Here is a 19794-nt window from a genome sequence, read left to right on the forward strand (position 1 = left end):
CGTTTATTTCTGGAATTTTCTAGGTAACCACAGTTACCTAGGAATTTTCTAGGAAACCACAGTGCACTCTCACATAATGGGGGCAGGGGCTGCTTTATTCTTTTTTGTATTCTTTTCTTTTTTTGGCTAACACGGGGCTGAAAACTCGGCACTCACTACACTTTCAGTATGTTTCTGCAGAATGACTTAGAGCTCATGCCAGGGGAATAACCTTTCAGAGAAGGACGAGGAATGTGGAGGGGGGAGGAGTCCCGAGAGTCCGGGTGCGGGGGTGGGGTCGGGGAGCCCGCCGAAGATGCGCTGTCCCGTCTGCCACCAGGCGGCGCTGCTCTGAAGACCCCGGCCGCCCAGGTTGTGGAGCGAGCTCCGCCAGGAGGCAGCCGCTCCCCGCGGGCGCGCACACTGAGAGCCAAGCTGACCGGAGGCTCCTGGCCCCGGTCTCTCCCCAGTGACTGATGATGTCGAACCGTACCCTTCTGTGATTGGCTTAGCTGAAATGACCAGGGGCGCTGCTGGAAAGGAGCCGGCCAAATGAGATCAACCTAAGGCCACCCTCGGGGGCGGGAGTTGGGGACCTGGGTCTACCCGGTGGGCAGCTCCCGCCTGCAGTACAGTGTGAAGGTATGGATCAGAGCCCGAGCCGCGGAGCTGCGCTGCTGCCGCTACTCCGGCTTCTGTGGCTGCTGCCCTACTCCTGGCCCGGCTCCGCAGGTGAGACAGGCATCTTCCTCCCCCTTCCGTCCGCCTGCCCTGGAGCCCAGGGTCTGCCCCCCACCCCACCCCCCGCCTCTCAGGCGAGCCCTGTGTTTTCCCAGAGGTGGGCAGGAGTACCGGGTGGTGGAAACGGTGGTGGACTGGGAAGGAGCTTCGGTGAGCACTGACCTACCCACTTCAGAGCTGAGGAATACATATTCCGCAAGTTTAAGGGACTTGGGCAGGTTCACACGGTTGCAAAGTTGGGCTGGAATTTGAGCAAAGCAAACCTTATTTCCATTGCTCTGCTCACAGTGCTCCCTGCAATCACTCTGTCCTCATACTCACCCTGTGATGCCTGAAAGGTCAGCGTGGCTGCTCTACAGCTTGTTCTCTGTAAAAGAGATGGGGCAGAGTGGGAGGGTAACCTGGAAGAGTCCTCCTGCTGTAATATCTGTCATTCCAGCTGCTGGGCAGGTCTCCTGCTGGTGATGGGATTCTTACCTAGAGTTTCTGAGAAGAGGGATTACTTCCTGCAGCCAGGGGATCTCTTCTCCGGAGGCTCCAGGTCTAAAGGGTTTGGGTGATGGAAGAGATTTGCAGAGTGGCCTGGTGCCAGGGAAGTGGCTGGAGGGAAGCCTGGTGTTTGGTTCATGTCTAGGGTGAGGTAGGGCAGTGTCAGTGTGGCTTCAGGAGGCTGAGATCAGTCGTTCTCAGTCTTCTCAGACAAGGACCCATCCATCACTTCTGAGAGTCCAGATCTGGCCTTGGTGAAGGAGACAGGTCCGCCCACCCCCATGGGATGCCATCCCATGCTAGGGCACGTGGCTTGGTGATCCGAGTGCAAGCTGGGTTTTAGCCTCCGTCTGCCTCCTCAGCAGCTGCCCTTGTACTGCCAAACACACAACCAGCAGAGGTACTCCGAGTCTGTCACCTTAGACAGCCGAACTCTTTTGCTTTTTGCAACTTAGACAGCTGATCTTTTTACGGACAGATGAGGCTGGGCACACTTCCTCAATTGCTTTGGCCCTGTTGGGAGGGGAATCTAGGCAATGGACATAGAAGGGCCTCCACCATGCTACAGTGCCCCAGGAGCAGGCCTTGCCTCGTCTGACCTAAAGACAAGGGGCAGCGCCTACTCCCTGATCCCACCTGGTCTCCTTGCAGCCCACTCTCTGGCGTGGCGGGAAGACCTGCAGAACCACACGTTCCGGCACACAGTATTCTGCCAAGAAGGGAGTCCCAGCATGGGGCTCTCTGAGAGCTACGATGAGGACCTGCTTTTCTCCTTCGATTTTGCCAAGAGCACTCGGGTGCCCCGCCTGCCTGAATTTGCTGACTGGGCAGAGGACCGGAGCGACGCCCCTGCCATTGCATTTGACAAAGAATTCTGCGAGGCAATGGTCCAGCAACTAGACCCAGTATTTGATGGAAAAATCCCAGTGTCCAGAGGTTAGGGTTTTTCTGGGGGGTGGGCGGAGGTTGGGGGCCCTTACCCTTATCCATCTAAACACGTCATCTCCCATCCTCTCCTGCCTCCTAAGACCTGCCACAGTCTGTACCCTGCAACTTCTTGTGGGCAGGAGCCCACTTCTTGTGGCACCTGGCATGGAGCAGGCACTCAGGATCATTTGTTGAACTTGATGAACTCGACAAGGGCTATTTGATGCCCACTGTGAGCACCTGTACATGGGGAAGGGCAGCTGCAAGTATCCCATGTCATGCTTCTGTGTCCAGGAGAACAAAAGTGCTTGTTAGAGGCCAGTACAATGTCGAGACAGAAAGGGCTGCTGAAGTCAGGGCCGAGGGGTTCGGGATGACCCAAGTCAGGCTCAGCTGCAGCGCTGCCCTCCTCTCTGTGCCCCAGAGCTCCACTCACTGACGCCTGCCCTTCCATACACCTCACCCCCTCCAAACCCAAAGGCACCCTCTAAACTTGTCCTCTCTCCCTGGCACCTCAACCTCCTGCTAGGCTTCCCTGTCCCCGAGGTGTTCACGCTGAAGCCCCTGGAGTTTGGCAAGCCCAACACACTGGTCTGCTTCGTCAGTAACCTCTTCCCCCCCAAGCTGACGGTGAACTGGCAGCATAATTCGGACCCGGTGGAAGGGGCCGGGCCCACTTACATCTCGGCCATCAGTGGACTCAGCTTCCAAGCTTTTTCTTATTTAAACTTCACGCCGGAACCCTATGACCTTTTCACCTGCCTGGCGACTCACGAAATTGACGGCTTCACAGCAATCGCCTATTGGGGTGAGGCACTTGCCCCGGAAGTCCGGTTCTTGGGGGGACAAAAAGGCCCACGGGAAGGTCCTGCTTTCTCTACCTGGATCTGTGTTGAGTCCATCCTCCTGTAGCCAACTTTGGCCTTCCAGGCCTCAGTTTCCCCCTTGCCTCCCAGTCACCCAAGTCATTCCCTGCACAGAGGGCTGTCCAGCCCAGTCTCCTTGCTGACCTGCCTTGGCCCTCTTCTCCAGTGCCCCACAATGCCCTGCCCTCGGATCTCCTGGAGAATGTGCTGTGTGGCCTGGCCTTTGGCTTGGGGGTGCTGGGTATCATCGTGGGCGCTGTCCTCATCGTCTACTTCCGGAGGCCTTGCTCAGGGGGTACGTCACCCTGAGGGGCGTGAGTTAGGTGCGCTAGGATTTTGCTGAGGCTGGTGCTGTGGGGGTGTGGTCACATAGGCATTCGCAGGTCCTTGGGTATGGAGTCCCTCTCCGCGGCTGCATCCACTGAGCAGGGCAAGATGGGCTGAGGGAGAACGGTGATGCAGGGTCATGTGAGAAAGGTGCTTGGGGGTGATTTGGGAGCAAGGAGAGCTGGACCTCAGCAGAGGGAGGCCGTGGGGAGCAGGGGGGTTCCCTGACGACTTCCTTTGTCTTACTCTCTCCTTAGACTGATTCTGCTTGTTCAAATTTGATGCCAACAGTGACTCCAAGCAGAGGGTGCTCGGCTTCTCAGGTCCTGTCCAGGGCCTTTCCTCAGCAGGAAAAATTCCTGACCCTGTCAGAGGGAGGCTGAGGAGGTGTCTCAGGTGGGCGGTGCTGTTCCTGGGTTTTGCATCCCCAGGAGCCCAGAGGAGCCAGAGGAGCCCAGAGCTGCGCATTACATTACCCCTCCCTTCCCTCTTCAAGGCAATAAAATAATCCTCGGTTCTTAATATCAGTGTTGCTTAATTCCTTCCTTCTTTTGTTTTCCCTTGGCAGCACTGGGAATGGGGCGCAGAGCCTTACCCCGTCCCCAGCCTGGCAGCTTGGATATGAACTCATGACTTAGGTTTCTGGGTCGCTGCAGTCCAGGGTGCTGTCATTTCAGATGCAGCATGCCTTAACCTGAGCATGGCTTGCCCTCGGGAGGTAGGGGAACGGGAAACCCTAGCTGTTCAGCCAAGCTCCTGTTCCCGGTCTCAGCACTTTGCTATGGCTTTTTTCCTGTCCACTTGTGCCAATTATGTGAGAAATGAGGACAGTGCTGATTTTGGATAACCTGTTCATGAAACAGTTGAAGAAGCTGCTCGTGTGTATGTGGGTGTTTTCAGTGCTACACTACTTGTGAAAATGTTCTAGGTACAGGCTGCGTGCGGAAAACGCGACTCTCTCCCATAACTGGGAAAGCTGGAGCAGGGGTGGGGAGGGTGCACCGGCAGGCGCTCCTCTGCCTCCCGCCATGGAGCCTGTCTTGAACATCCGGAAGTGAACCAGAAGTGAAGAGGAACAACACGGAAGAGGAATCTGTTCTTTGACCTAAGTGACCCATCCAGGGAGAATGGCAGGGGTGGACAGAGACAGAGGTGTCACGTGACCTTTGCTCCTAAATTGCTTTATTGCTTGCTTGCGGAGGAGGAGTGGATAGTGTTCAGGTTAAGAGTGAAGTTATGCTGGCATTGATAAGGGAATCTGTTTTTCACATTGTCCCAGAGTCTCATCTGAGAGAAATGATCCAGTTCTTCACAGGATTTAACACTTCTCTGAACCATTTCTTTTCTGAGAGAAGCATGTGACTGGTTAAGAAGCGGCAGCTCCGGAAGCAGACGGCTGGGAATTCAATCGTGACTGCTGGTTTTTATCTCTGTATCCTAAAGGAAGCCACGTCTCCCCTCTCTCTGCCTTGGTATCAGTTTTGGTGGAAGGATGGTAACCTGGTGTTGGTCTCAGAGGACTGTTGTGAATCTTATGTAAGTTAGTATCTGCAGGCTGCTTAGAACTGTGTTTGGCACATAGGAAAGGTATATCATAATTTAGCATATCACTGTTTGTCCAGAATTCAACAGACCTCGGTAAGGTCGTTGACATCTTTCTCTTCTTTGAAACACACTGAATTTACTTTTCAGTATTGTGCTTTTCTCCCTCCGAGATGTTTTTCTTTTGCTGTTGACTTTACCTCTCTGGATCTAATCCTTGTTGCTCTTGAGTTCTTCCTAATTTTGGTTCCATTTTCCAGCTCATCCAGACAGCTTCTGCCAGTCAGTGCTTGTAGCTTCTTTCATCGTCCTGTGTGACCTGAGAAGTCTCTTCCCCTTTTTGGACCCTGTTCCTCCTCTGTCAAATGGTGGGCTTAAGTTATATGCTCACTCCTAAAGGTTGGATGATGCCATCACTTAAATATTCTAGAAGCATTCAAGACCCTCCCTAGCCTGGTCCATATTACCTACTATTCCCAGCGGGAATTCTGCTCAGGGCCCTCGTACGTTCCGTCCAAATACTCTGTACCCCAGCCGAGGGAGTGGGTGAATGGATCTCTTTTCTTTACTCTTCCTTGACAGAATCTGGTCTCTTCACAGTAGAGCATTTGTCCAAGCTCTTTCCTCCCACTTCAGTGCCTTCTTTTTTTACTAGTACGTGTTTGCAGTACACAGTGATTGCATTCATTGTGGGGAGATGATGCATATACATGACTGGTGTATTCTGATTTATTTCACCTGACAGTATTGTCTCATGGTACATCTATTTTCCCAAAAAAGACTCAATTGTATCCTTCTTTATGGCAGAGTTGTGTATAAATACTACATTTTCTTTATCATTTGTTTGTTGATGGATATATAGGCTGCTTTAAAGATTTAGTTTTTTTTTTTTAATCGGTACCGGGGATCAAACTCATGACTGCGTGCTTGCAAGGCAAGCGCTTATGCAGCTGAGCTAAATCTCCAGCCCCAGAGATTTAGGTTTTAACTCAAGAAGATACCTAGAAGCTGGGTCAAATGTAATTGCTATTTTCAGTTTTTTGAGGAATCACCATATAATTTCCACAGTAATTGTACTAGTTTACATCCCCACCAACAGTGTAAAAGGATTCTTTCCCCTCACAACCTCACTAACATTTGTTATTATTTGATTTCTTAATGGTAGCTATTCTTTCTGGATTAAGATAGAATTTTACTGTTGTTTCTTTTTGCAGTTCTCTAACGGCAGCATTTCTTCACATGTTATTGACCATTGGCCTTCTCCCTCCTCCCAGGTCATGGGGTTCACATGGGCACCCCACTTCTTGCCTAGTGCCAGACAGAGCTTCTTAAGCATCAGGTCCTGGGTACCAGCTCCTTCCTTTCCTGCTTCACTGTCTCCTTGTCCATCAGCTCTGCTGCCTCAGTCTCCAGGGCTGTTCAGGTCACTGGAACACTGCCTGCTCTTGCCTTGTGGTCCAGGAGCCCATGTCTACCCAGAAGCATTTTGGCCCCAGTGCCGCTCAGCGGACTGCAGAGGGTGGCAGAGGTGGTGTGGCTGTAGCCTGAGTGTGTGTGTGCTTCCAAGAGTGTCTATTCACTTTAGTTTCCTATTTTCTGATTGGGTCTTTTATTTGTGGGGGAGGGGTCTCACTTTTTGAATTATTTATATATTCTAGATGTTATTCCTCTGTCCAAGGAGTAACTGACAAAAATAATTTTCGTATTCTGTAGGTAGTCCCTTGGTTCTGTTGGTTGTTTCCTTTGCTGTGCAAAAGCTTTTTAATGTGATCTGATTCCATTTGTTGATTCTTGGTATTGATATTTCTCACCCATTGGGATTCTGATCAGAAAGTCCTTGCCTATACCTGTGTCTTCAAGAGTTTTACTTATTGTCTAGCAGACTCAGGATTTCTGTTTTAATATTTAGATTTTTGATCCAATTTGATTCTGTTATAGTACAGGGTGAGAGATACTGGGGCTAGACTCAGTCTTGTGCATGTGGACAGACAGTTTCCCCAGCACCACTTGTATCTTTCTTCCAGCACATGTTTTTGTCCCTTTGTCAAAAATCATATATCTGAATGTGCCTAGGGTTGTTTCTGCAACCTTTGTCCTATTTCACTGATTGACATGTCCACGTTTTTGTACCAGTACATGCTATTTTTTTTTTTTTTTTTTTTGTCTTTTTCCTTTTTATCGGTACCGGGGATCAAACTCACGACTGCCTGCTTGCAAGGCAGGTGCTTATGCCGCTGAGCTAAATCCCCAGCCCCCAGTACATGCTATTTTATCACTGTAGCTTTGTAATATAATTTGAAATCTGGTATTGTGATGCTTCTTACTTTTGCTCAGTGCCCAGGATTGGTTTTGCTCTTCTTGATCTCTTCTGGTTCTGTATGAATTCTAGAATGTTTTTTTTTTTTTTTTTTTTAGATCTGTGAGGAATGTTGCTGGTATTTTGATTGGGATTGCATTCAATCTATATATCAGTTTTGTTAGTATGATCATTTTGACTCTGTTAGTTCTGTCTGTCCTGGATCAGGAGTGGAATATCTTCTTTAATCTACTCAGCTCATTCCCACCTTAACCACCTCTATGCCTGCCTCATGTTCAGCCACTTCCATGGACATGCTTCTGATCTTCCAGTCCTAACTCATCTTTATTAAACTCCTGAGACTCGCAGCACTCCACCTAGACTTTACTCTCAAGGATATGTTGTCTTGTTCCCTGATGCTGAATTCTTTTAGCCAACAAGTTTATAGTTTCTTTAATTCAGGAATGAGAAAGTTTTTGCTCCCAGCAACAGGACGAGATAGTTCTCATTTCCTTTTGTCTTGACTAACACTTGAAACTATTTAAATTTCCCAATATGGTGGGGTGTAGAGTAGGATCTCATTTTTTTAAAAATATTTTTTGAGACTAGCTCTGACCATGTAGTTCAGGTTTGCCTTGAATTCATGGTGATCCTCCTGCCTCAGCCTATAGAGTGCTGGGATCACAGTCCACTCTGTCTAGCTTATTGTTTTATTTTATTTTTTTCATTACTAGTGAGGCTGGGCATCTTTCCATAGATATTTCTCTTGGTGACTTGGTGGTTTACATATTCTATTTTAAAATTGCATTTTCTCTCTTTTTCTTGAGCGTTTGAGGGGAGAATATGTATATTTTCTGTAGTAATCTCAGGGCAGTGTATATACTGCAAATGCTTCTTTCAGTTTGCTGTTCTTCAGTTAAATTTGCGTATGATTCCTTCCTTGAATAAAATTATTTAATTTTGGCTGTCAAAGCCCTGTGGTCTCGTGTTATGGTTTGAGACTGCAAATGACTGACTGGTAGAACAGTCTTTTCCTGTTTAGAAGATGGAGTCTTGAGTTACAAACATCTGTCCGGAAGAGGAACCTGAGAGCCTCCGTGAAGTAGTTTTATCGAACGCCTGGGAGAAATGTGTCTTGTTATGGCCACGCTCCTGGGAACTGAACAAGAAAATGGTTGACTACTTTAATACACATCCTGGGTGATGATTCCCTGGCTCAAATTTTTTCAGCCCACGTAGCCCCCTTGTCGACCCCCAGCAGTGCCTCACAGCCCTGCTGGGCTTGGGCAGCTACGGGCCAGGACTGCAATGCCAGCTGCCTTCTGCTTTTCCCACACGAATCCAGCCTGGTATTCAAGCCCAGCTCCAGGCCTCCTCGATCCATAGGACCCCATGCCCACCATGCCCGCTGTGACTGCTCATTTCCCTTTTAAGTCTACTGGCTTTCTTTTTTGCTTACTTTAACATAAACTCTTCTTCGATAGGTGCATGTCCATGTGAGGTGACATGGAAACAGAGTCCATAACTCCCACTTTGCGCTTCTCCTGCGATCCATGCACATAATCACTGGGGCTGGTCCCTGGTGGGTGTGGCCTGGCCAGGCTCTGGGAGCGTGAGTGGGAGAGCAGAGGACTTCTGTGGTCTGCATGGTGGCTGTAGAGGAAGGGCCGTGTGTGGGAATCTGGCTGGGATTGCGTAGCTTCTCAGCCCTAGAGCTTCACAGAATCGACCAGATGAGCGATGAGAGAAAGAGCAGTCAAAATATTCTTTGGAGTTGTCTGGAAATGGGAAGACAGAACAACATCTGTAAAAACAGTGGTTAGGAGGAGGAAACGAAGAAGAAACTGCTTTGTTGAGCACAGGTCTCTGGGTTTTGTGTCCTGCCTTGTTCTAAAATCTCCCTCACATTCACATGAATGGAGAAGTGAAATCCTCTCTACCACTTCCTGCTGCTGCCTCAGAGGAGTTTCACATCTTCTTTGACTGCCGGAGCAGAGACACAGACACCCCAGGGAACTCCACTTGGCTGCCCCGCCACTGGCGAGGGTCGTGCCTGGGACAGCAAAGGATCCCATGGCGAGTGGACCTGGGTCAGAGTCAGTGGACACCAGAGAGGATGCCGAGCCCTGGTCCTGCCAGGTTGCGCTCACAACCCACCAGGCTGGGCGAGGAAGGGTGCAAGGGGGAAGTGTGCCAGTGCCCACACAGTGTGGAAACAAGTGAAACAGACAGTGGTGTGAGGGCAGAGGGATTCTGAGCACAGGAAGGATGAGTTGTGCATGGATTGGGTGTGGACTGTGGCTCCTCTCTTCCTCCTTTTCCCAACAGAGGTCTCACCAACTTCTCTACTCTGTGCCATCTCGGTAGCATGTGGGGAGTGTGTGTGCAGGAGCGCGTGCTTGTGTGTGGATCCAAGAATTGGAACAGCAAAGAAATTAAAGACTGGGAGTGAATCTCTGGATTCTTTTGTTATGTCTATCCCACTTATTTTTCTTCAGTTTTTAGTGTTTATTGGTATACACTTTAGTGTATAATGATCGCATTCCATGGGGAGAGTTGGTGCACACACATAACACATGTCAGTTCTTTTCCTTCCCCTTCCTCTCCTTATTTCCCCTTCCCCTCATTTCTTGGATCCTGTTTCATTCACAAAAGATCTACCATCAGTTCTATGAAATGAAAATGATTAGTAAATCTTTTAAGACTAAATGAGGTAGGACACAGAGGAAAACCTGCAGTAGACTCTAACAAAGCTGAAGCTCAGTGAACTCTGGACTCCCACCCTGTATTCTGCCTACTCTCACATACTTAATGGTCTGCTGTAGTCAGGGGCTGCAAGGAGAACAGTTACACACAGGACACTGAAGTTATAATATCGTTTTTATAATGTTAACCCAGAGTTAAATACGAGAAAGTGCCGGAAATCTGTCCACAACACTAAAGACCTAGAAAATCCAGCTGAGGGCCTGGATCCAACAGCAATGTCCTGCATGAGTCCAGCTGAAGACCCAGAGCCCAAGACAATGCCTCCCATGAGTCCAACTAGAGACCTAATGCGCACGACAAGGATTCACGTAAGAATGTTTTACAAATCTGCTGGGAAGGCCTAAAGGTCAGCGGTTGAAGCTGGAAAGTCTATGCCAGTGGGGTGAAGGATTTGTGCCAGTAGGTTGAGGGTTCTGCCATGAGCCAAGAAGCAATGGCTCAAAATAAGAATCAGGGCTTCCTTGAAAAGTATCACAGCCATCCTCATCAACAGTGAGGTCCTGAGCTCCTCCGATGGTGACAACAGCTGAGCATATGTCCAGAAGCCAATGTGAACAAGCTTCTCCTGGAGATTAAACAGCACACATTTTCCTCTCCGGAGCCAGGAAACCACACTGAATGTAAGGGCCAGGGCTCCCCCACAGTGAACCACAGCCACTCTCAGTGAAAAGGTCCTGAGCTACTTCAGTGATGATGGCTGACTTCATAGCAGGAAGCCAATATGAGGAGCTCCTCCAGGAGAAACAATGGCTCCAACAGCAACATTTAGGAGAATCCACAACGCCTCACTCTTCTCTCCACATCTTTATTTACGCTGGCAACTTTCCTCAGGTGGGCCAGCTACACACAGCAGCATGCCAATTTAATTCAGCTAGTGTTAAACTGATCACCAGTTTGTAATTCATTACATGGTTGAGTCCATAACCGAGGTGGTTGCCAGAATTGGGGTGGCTAGGAAATATAGGCAGAGCCTCAATCAGTCTCAGTTGTGTAAAACAAATCTTTTGTTACTGATATTAATCACCGAATTCATTTTGGACACATGCTTTGTTTCCCTTCTCTTTTTCGTCATAAATAATAGATTTTCTTGGAGTCACGGACTTCGGGGGAGGGCAACAAGAGTAGTCAAGGGCTGCCTCCTAAATTTATGATGAGTTGCTAAGAAACTCATCAATCATGTGGTTCACAACGAGATAGAAGAAAGAAGTGCTGCTTAAAATTTGTCTTCCAGGACAAGGATCGTAGAGAGTTTTCATACATTGTTCTACTGGCTTCGTAATGTGGGGATCCACCAGGGGACCAACGGGACTGTACAGGGACACGCAGGGGAGTTTAGAGTTTGGGGAACACAGGTGAGCTCCGGGCAGCTCCACTGAGGCCAACCCCAGAGATGGCTCTGCGTGGGAGGCAAGTGTTTCCTGACTCCGGAAAGCAGTGATTGCAGGTGAGCAGGAAATGAAGCTTGACCTGCTAGAACGAATGAAGCACGGGAGGACCATGCAGGGATTTTCCGGGCCTGTCTTGGGTTTCTAGGGCTGACTCCTTCTCTTCCTGTGCAGTCTTGTTTTGACACCAGGTAAGTGTGCCCTCCCTGTGCCTCCTTCTTCTCAGTACCCCTGCCTCTGCCACCAGCCCACTTCCGGGGTGCCAGCATGGGGGAAGGGTTTATGCTACCTCCTGTAAGGGACAGAGAGGTGGTCTGCTGGAAGGGCACTAAGAGGTGAAATCTAAACCAATGGGCAACCCGGGCTCCGTATATCGCGGAAAGTTGGAGCTATTCCCTCCATTGACCTCAGGAAATCACTGGCAGGCTGGTCGCTTCACGCCAAAAGAATAAAGGAAGACAGAGCCCAGAAGCCCTGCTGTCTAAGCCTCCGTCAGGATGAGGGTTACCTAGTGACTGATGACGCCTGTCGGACGCACTCAGCCGATTGGTCCCTACATCTGTCTCCGCCTACCTAATTTGACAACTCTCCTTTGGGACCCAGCCCTTGGAAGAATTGGTAGGCACAGGTTTAGTATCTGGGGACTGGGTGGCCCCAAATCGCTCACCTTGCAAGGATCAAGGGGCACGCGTATTACTGCAGCCTCTCGGTGTGTGGAGACCATTCATCCAGACTGGGTGCTGCGGAGCAGGAGGGAACCCAGGGGCCCTGCAGCGCCGGCCCGGGGAACTGAACTCCCCGCAGAGCAGAGCATGATCACACTCCTGCCGCTGCTGCTGGGCCTCAGCCTGGGCTGCACGGGAGCAGGTAGGGAGTTTCTCCCTGGGACCCACTTTCCCCTGCTCCTGTTTCGGGGTAAAAGTATGGTTTTGCTATTGGGCGCGAACATCCCAGACTACTTGGTCTCCCTGCTATGTTTTTCCTATAGCACTTTGTACTGTACCTTAGCAGTCATTTCAGCCTGAATCAAGCCAGCCCTGTGATGTTTGTGTAATGCACACTCCCTGCGGGGATGTAGCAAGATCAGTTTCCGCCTTGTGTGTGGCTGCGTTCCTGGCTCCTATTATTGTGCCTGGCATACAGGAAGTGTTTCCTAAATACACATGGGGTGAAAAGTTAATATTTCTACTTCAGAGTGAGGCTGATTCTTCGTTTGACCTTTTTTTTTTTTTTTTTGGTCCCTCTCAATAATTTTCTTACCGAAGGTCTATATAAACAGTCATGATTAAACGTTTAAATAATCTCAGGCTGCTCCTATCCCAGTACTTAGTCTCATATAAATAGGAATCTGGACCTGAAACCTTCTCTGTTCCACCATCTGTTCCCTCTGTTGGGTCTCGCAGATGTTGCAGGGTGTGAACCTGGTCAGTAGATGCTGCCTGAGGTAGGAAACCTCTGCCAGTGTAATTGAGTATAACAGAGGTTGGGTTCCCTGCTGAATATAGGGGGGAAAACCTGATGTATTTTTCTTCTTTGGGTTCACACTTAAGACTTCTCTTAAACTGCTCCCCCCACCAGTTGTCCTACACCAGCTGGACATTCTAGAACTCAGCTGAACTCTGACAATCAGAGTTAGCACGGACTTCACAGCCTCTATCCCACAGGACTGCCCATTTCAGAGGCCAATCACGAATAGCAGGCCCCTGGGTCACTCACAACTTCTGTCCAACTTGGCTGTACCTCAGAAGTTCTCATGACCTCTTCCTTGGGTTTGCTAATTCACTAGAGAGGCTAAGAGAACCAAAGCAAATAAAACACTTACTATCACTAGTTTATTGCAAAGAATACTTCAGAGGATACAGCTGAACTGTCAGGTGAAAGGGCTGGTGGGGGGGGACCCAGGTGCAGGAGCTTCTGTCCCTGTGGCGTTGGGGGGTGCCCCTCTCCTGGCATGAGGGTGCAGGTGCCAACCAAGGGGATCCCGAGCCCCATGGTTTAGAGCTTTTTGTGGAGACTTTATTACATTAGCACGATTGATTATTAAGCCAGTCTCCAGCTCCTCTCCTACTCCTGGGATCGGAGTGAAACTTCCAAGCTTTTCACTGTGGTTTAATCTTTCTGGTGACCAGTACTCATCTAGGAGCCCTCCAGAGCCACTTCGTTAGAACAAAGGACACTGCTGTCACGCAGGCGATTCCGAGGGAATAGGACCTCTGTGCCCAAATATTTGAGCAACAGATGCATCACACTTGCCGTCACTCACACAGTTACGGAGGCTCTAGGAGTGCTGTCCCAGGACTGGGGCAGAGGTGATGTCTCCATGTCACTCTTGTAGCAGGCACTGCCCTCCCTCCTATCTCTGGCCTTTCTAGGCGGTTTTATGGCCCATGTGGAAAGCACCTGCCTGTTGGATGATAATGGGACTCCAAAGGACTTCACATATTGTGTCGCCTACAACAAGGACCTGCTGACCTGTTGGAATTCAGATGAGGAGAGAATGGAGCCTTGTGAATTTGGGACCCTGAATATGTTGGCCGTCTCTTTGTCCAATTATCTCAACAACAATACAAACCTGCTCCAGCGCTTGCACAATGGACTCCAAGACTGTGCCACACACACCCAGCCCTTCTGGGGGTCACTGACCCAGAGAAAAAGTGAGGAGAGGGGTGTAGAGGGGCTGCGAGGGAGCACAGCTGGGAGAAGGCAGGCAGGGGTTTGAGATGAGCAGCAGAGGAGCAGTGTGCAGCCCTGGGGTGCAGGGAGAGGGAGGCTGAACGCCAAGAGGAGCTGGTGACTGATGGGCGAGCATGAGCAAAGAAGTGGAGGTGACAGCTGTGCCTGAGAGCAGAGATCAGGGGGAGAGTAGGAGAGGCGGGCATTTCAGCCTGCAGATCCAAGTACAAGTCTGTGTCACGGTGGCCGGAACGGCTTTCCCAAAATGCCTGTGCTTCTTTGTCTCAGATTTCGGTGTCCCAATTCGGTGTGGACCCAGGCATGAGAATATTTGAAAGGGATCCCAAGGAATTCCAGCATGTACTCTGCCCCTGAATGCCTTGCACTGATAATAGCACGAAGTTTGTAAGAGTAAACCTGAAGATCTCTGCAGGGCAAGCGGTGTGTCATAAGATGTAGTTTCTGAATCCTCTTTCTCAGAATGGTCTGGAGGAAGTGTGTTTTGCAAAGGCAAGTTCCTGGATACCACGCCAGAGCCACTGAGTGAACAGATGGGTTTGCAGGCCACGGATTTTAAGATAACTTATTGGATTTTTATTTAAGAATTTGTCTGAAAAGTAACAAGGTAGAAGCAAGCAGGGAGGTTGCCGGAGAGAACAAATTAATAAAAGATGGCAGTGTCAGCAACCTATTAGTTTGAATTACACTAATTCCAAATTGAAGACAGTTAATCCTGAGTTAGGCTTGTTTCCTCAAACAGTCCAAGGGGAAGCTTTATTTAACAGATGGATTTGTGAAATGAGATTAAGAGGCGCCCCCGTAACCCCTGATTTATAGTCCTGGGTTGCCTTTTGCTTGTGAACTTTCAAGCTATTGCACTTGAAATAGATGCAATGAACAAGAGACAGCTTGCAGGTCAGACCCGGGCATTTGCCAATGTGAAATATAATTTTGAAAGAGAAAAAGGAATAAGGGGCAGTGAAGGACGGGGAGACTGAGGCAGGAGGACCTGCGGCTCCTCCGGTTTGTGCGGTGGCTCCGTGCAGGGGGTGAGCGTGGAAAGCAGGGTGGGGAAAGGTCTGGGGGGCGGACACGAGGAAGGAGTAGAGTTAGAGCCAGAGGCCGCCTTCATGCTGACTGTGTTTTTCTCCTGTGCAGAACCACCAACGGTGCAAGTGGCCCAGACCACTCCTTTTAACACCAGGGAGCCCGTGATGCTGGCCTGCTACGTGTGGGGCTTCTACCCTGCTGAGGTGACCATCACGTGGATGAAGAATGGGCAAGTGGTCACCCCTCACAGCAGTGTCCAGAAGATTGCCCAGCCCAACGGAGACTGGACGTACCAGACTATCTCTCGTTTAGCCTTAACCCCCTCTTATGGGGATGTCTACACCTGTGCAGTGGAGCACTCGGGGGCTTCTGAGCCCATTTATGTGGACTGGAGTAAGCCAAGGCAGAGGGGAGGAATCTGGGTTAGAGCTGAGAGCTACCAGGAGATGATGGTTGGGAGAGGGACAGCAGTGCTTGGGCAGAGAGACCGAGATGTGGGCAGATATGTGGTGTAGACGGCAGATATGGTAAGTGAGTCTGGGGAAAACTGTGATCAGCGAGGAGGCAGTGGGAGAAGGAATGGAAAGAGCCAGGTGGGGGCATTGTCGAAGTTGTGCTGTGGTTGGGTTGAGGGTGGGAGGAGAGGATGGTTGTCCCCAAAAGAGGATGTAGAATTCGGTGATGGCAGTTTTAGAATCAAACACTGACACTCACTATCCCAAGGCCCTCAGATTCAGCTATTTTGTTGTCAGTTCAGCGACAGGTGTTAAGATAAATGAAGGTTGTAGAATAAAGTAAACTTTCTTTTTTTCTTTTTGCCTATTTAGACAAGGTCTCACTATGCAATTCAGGCTAGCCTTGAGCTCACTTTTTAGTCCAAACTGGCCTTGAATGCTCAGTGATCCTCCTGCCTCAGCCTCCTAGGTGCTAGGATTACGAGCATGCACCACCTGACCTGGTGAAGAAGACTCAGACTTTCTTTTGGTGCGGGGCAGCACTGAATTTGAGCTCTTCTATTGAGCTTAATAGGACAGTAAAACATGGTGGATGTGCTCAGGGTGAAGAGCTCATTGCTACTCTTTGAACCCAAAGACTGGGAATAGTGAAAGGCAATGAGAAAAGCTGGATACAAATTTGAGGGTTACTGGGGAAAAAAGAAGAAATGAGGAAGAGAAAGGAGCCAGGAAGCAGGATCCCTGGCTGGCTGCTGCGCCAGGTTGCTGTATTTTGCTAAACAGCTGGGAGAAGCCTGGGGAACTGGAAACAGTGGAACTCCATGCTCCCTTGAGTTCTGCTGGGGGAAGTCTCTCTGCAGAGTGTCCCATGAATCCTCCTTGGTGATGGAGCACTCAGTTTACCATGGGAAAGAATCCAAGTGGGATGTGATACAGAATAGGACGAGTGCTAGCGAGTGGAGCAGGATGGAGGCAAACCCCGAGAGGATCCATGGGAAGTCTGGATATGGAAGACACAGCACTAGCAGAGGTCACCAGGTGGAACTGCTGGCGTTAGGAACCAGGGAGCCACGGTTCAACAGGAAACTGCTCCGATGGAGCCAGTAAGGGAGCAACTCATCAGTCACTAGGGGTCACAAGAGAGAGGATGAAGGAAGGCCGTATGCTGGTGAGGGCGCCCTGAGAATGAAGGAAGGGAAGACTGCTGTGATAGCCCACTGCAACTCCAAAATGACATCCAGGACTCTGAGGCAGATTTATTTATGGTGATGGACACTGATCGGGATCACTCCCAGGATACCAGGTCCTGATCTCTGGTGGTCCAGGGCTTATATAGGATAAGCAAGCAGGGAGTACACAGGCAGAATGGCTGTCGATTGGGGATTGGTTTATATGATGTGCATCACACTGACCAGCTGTGCATCACAGAGACCAGCCATTTTTAAGAGATAAGAGCAACTGGAACTGGGACAGGAACTGTTACCTGGGCAACTAAGAAACTGAACTGTACTGGCTGGGGTGGGCATTTTCTGCTACACGTATTAGAAAGGAAGCAGAAGCTAGGAGATAACCTGAGAGCTTGGCTCCCCAGGGTGCCCTGGGCGTAGAGGCTCACAGAAGATGGTTTTGGAGAGAGCCTTTTGCTTAGGAACAAATTGGTGAGAGATGCACAGCTGGAGCAGCAATAAAGGACCTTTGAACTCTTACGAGAAGTTTGCTGAAAGTTAAGTTGCTCTGATGGTGAGTCATAGAGACTGGTTCTAACAAGTTTCTAATTGTTTGCAGCTCCTGGGCTGTCCCCTGTGCAGAAAGTGAAGGTTTCCGTGTCTGCGGTGGTTCTGGGCCTGGGCATCATTATCTTCTCTATCGGCTTGGTCAGCTGGCGGAAGGCAGTACCCTCCAGTGAGTGACCTCTTGGGTTCCCATCTCCTCTCTTGTTCATGGTCTTTGTTCTGTTATATTTGCAATCGGTTCTTTCATTCATACCCTGTCTGCTGTGGATCATGCTGGGTAGTTTCATTGGTCTAATCAAGCATCTTCCTCTCCTAGGCTACACTCCCCTCCCTGGATCCACTTATCCTGAAGGTAAATCTCTGTTGCTGGGTTTGCCCGCTCGCCCTTCAGAGAGGATGAGGGTTAAAAGAGTCAGTGTTGGATTCAGTGAATGGTGCTTAGAGTAGGAGCAAGCTGCTGTAAAGGTCAGTGGAGTGATTTAGGGCGCTGTAGCTGCAATTAGGACTAGGAAAGGGGACACAGGAGGTGCTGCAGACTCCTCTTCTACCCAGAGTATCTATGGGGAGGGAGCAAGGTGGGTTAGTTGTTGGTGACCTAGAATTTTCAACATCAGTGCACTAAGACTTTGGCATGAGGTATTCACAGAGAAACATGATGGCTGATTTGGGTTATTATCCTCATCTCCTTTCTATTGCTTTTGCAGGATGACACGCTTCCTAGAGGCAGAGTCCTACAACTTCTACTCCAAGTGAGAAAGAAATTCAAACTCTTAATGATGCTACCATGCACCTCTCCCCATCTGCAATCTCCCATATATTTTGGATCCTAAAGTTCCCCTTCCCAATTTTTTGAATGTCCTCACTCCCCCTGTGTAAATTGTAGCAACACATTCCTGGGAATGAGTTCCCCTACATTAGTGTTCAAGCTTGTGTTTCTGGGGTGAATATAATCAGGAGAGAGCTCTCCTGAGGGCCCCACTGTGCCATAGAGGACAGAATCGCTGGTGAGCATTCCTGAGAAATAAACTCTGGAGGAATTGTTTATTTTCACGTGTCTTTTCCTGGGCCCTGGGGGAAGGAACACAGGCCCGAGGGGCTGGGGTTGATGCTCTCCTGCCTGAGTAACAAGTCAGTACCTCTTCCTGTTTCTCATCCAGACATGACAGAAGTGGGGGCAGTTTTTGAAGTTACAATTCATAAGAAGAAAGCAAAAGATGGTGGGATGGAGTCAGAGTAAGGAAGAGGGAGGGTCTAGGAGTTAGCTCAACTCACACGAGGCCTTATGAGGGTTAAATGAATTCTCATACCTGTACGTGGCTCAGAACATGCCCAGCAAACACTGAGGCCACAATGGTGACATTTACTGTCACTAGTTGTTTAACATTCTGGGCCAGGCATCAGGCAGGGAGCTGCTTTATATGCATTATTATTATTATTATTACTATTGAGGCAGGGTCCTGCTATGTAGTTCGGGCCGGCTTTGAGCTTGTGGCAATCCTGTTGCCTCAGACATCTGAGGTTGCAGATGTGTCCACCATGCCTGGCTATGTGCTTATATTATTTGATCTTTATTACAACCCTGAGGGAGCCCTTCAGAAAGTCAGGATCAAAGGCTTGGGGGTGTATTTCAGCAGTAGAGCACTGGGAAAAAATGAGAAAGGAAGCCAGGATTCAGCAACTGATCTCAGATTTCTGATTCTAGCAGGTTGTTTCTTCCATAGTCTAACTGGGAAGGGGACGTGGCCAGGTGCTTACAGTGGCTCGGCCATGGACCAAGTTGCTTTTATGTTTGCATCATTTTTGTTTTCACGGTGACCCCATAAGAAGCTGATTATTTCCTTTCATATCACAGATTGAAAAGAATAAATTCTTTTTAGGGACTTTTTCTAACTGAGCTGGAGTAAGCAGCATGCAGGTGAGTGACACCTCTCTGAAAGGTCACCTTTCCATCCCCTGCTACCCCAAATCTGAGGGACATCTGCTGTGGGGATAACTTTCACCCACAGAGGAGAGAAAAGCACCTGGTGCCATTTTTTTCCCCAGTGCAGATGACTGCTGGGCACTGAAATTTGGGTTGTGGAATTGCTTTTGGAATTAGAGTTGGGAACTCAATTGCCAGCAAAGAGAAGAAACCAGACATGAGAGAAAAAAGAAAAAGGAAAAGAAAACATGCATTGAATCAACTTGAGACTGAGGAGAGAGAAAAAGGGATGTGGATGGGTTTGTGTGTTTGTGGGTGCTGGAGTGGGAGCAGGTGAGATTAGGAAGTGCGTGGCCGGGGAAGGGATCGGATCGCGTGTAGAACTTCCTGTGGTTCTTACCATGGGAGGTTGGGTAGCAGGGTGTCCACGGGGATGACAGCTTTCAGCCCCTAGACTGTTTCTGTGCCTGCAGGGCCTGGAGGGAGAGTGGGCAAAGCTGTTCATACAAATTGCATTCCGAAGATGTTCAGTGCTTTTCCAGGCAGTGACCTGCTCTCCACCACATCCGTGGTTTCTTTAGCAGGATCTTTCTGATTAGGGCAGCTCTTCTGCAAAGAGTTTGGGAAGAAGTCAGTGTGAGGGA

General features: G+C 49.4%; 2 protein-coding genes across 2 annotated transcripts; both read left to right on the top strand.

The window, feature by feature from the left end:
* The first annotated feature begins 504 nt into the window (after positions 1–504).
* Positions 505–3851, top strand: LOC100716183 (HLA class II histocompatibility antigen, DM alpha chain). Its single transcript, XM_003473716.4, has 5 exons — positions 505–711; positions 1861–2145; positions 2666–2944; positions 3169–3297; positions 3587–3851. The coding sequence occupies exons 1-5, from the start codon at positions 624–626 to the stop codon at positions 3589–3591; spliced, it is 786 nt and encodes a 261-aa protein (XP_003473764.2). The 5' UTR covers positions 505–623; the 3' UTR covers positions 3592–3851.
* Positions 3852–11905: 8054 nt separating this feature from the next.
* On the top strand, positions 11906–18271 carry LOC100716469 (HLA class II histocompatibility antigen, DM beta chain). Its single transcript, XM_003473717.5, has 6 exons — positions 11906–12185; positions 13691–13972; positions 15150–15434; positions 17282–17398; positions 17546–17581; positions 17934–18271. Exons 1-6 carry the CDS (start codon positions 12131–12133, stop codon positions 17936–17938), a joined length of 780 nt encoding a protein of 259 aa, XP_003473765.2. The 5' UTR covers positions 11906–12130; the 3' UTR covers positions 17939–18271.
* Positions 18272–19794: the final 1523 nt, after the last annotated feature.

This window comes from Cavia porcellus, unplaced genomic scaffold (genome assembly GCF_034190915.1).
Source record: "Cavia porcellus strain 051 isolate PalLab524CR breed Dunkin Hartley unplaced genomic scaffold, mCavPor4.1 scaffold_28, whole genome shotgun sequence".
Taxonomy (NCBI): Eukaryota; Metazoa; Chordata; class Mammalia; order Rodentia; family Caviidae; genus Cavia; species Cavia porcellus.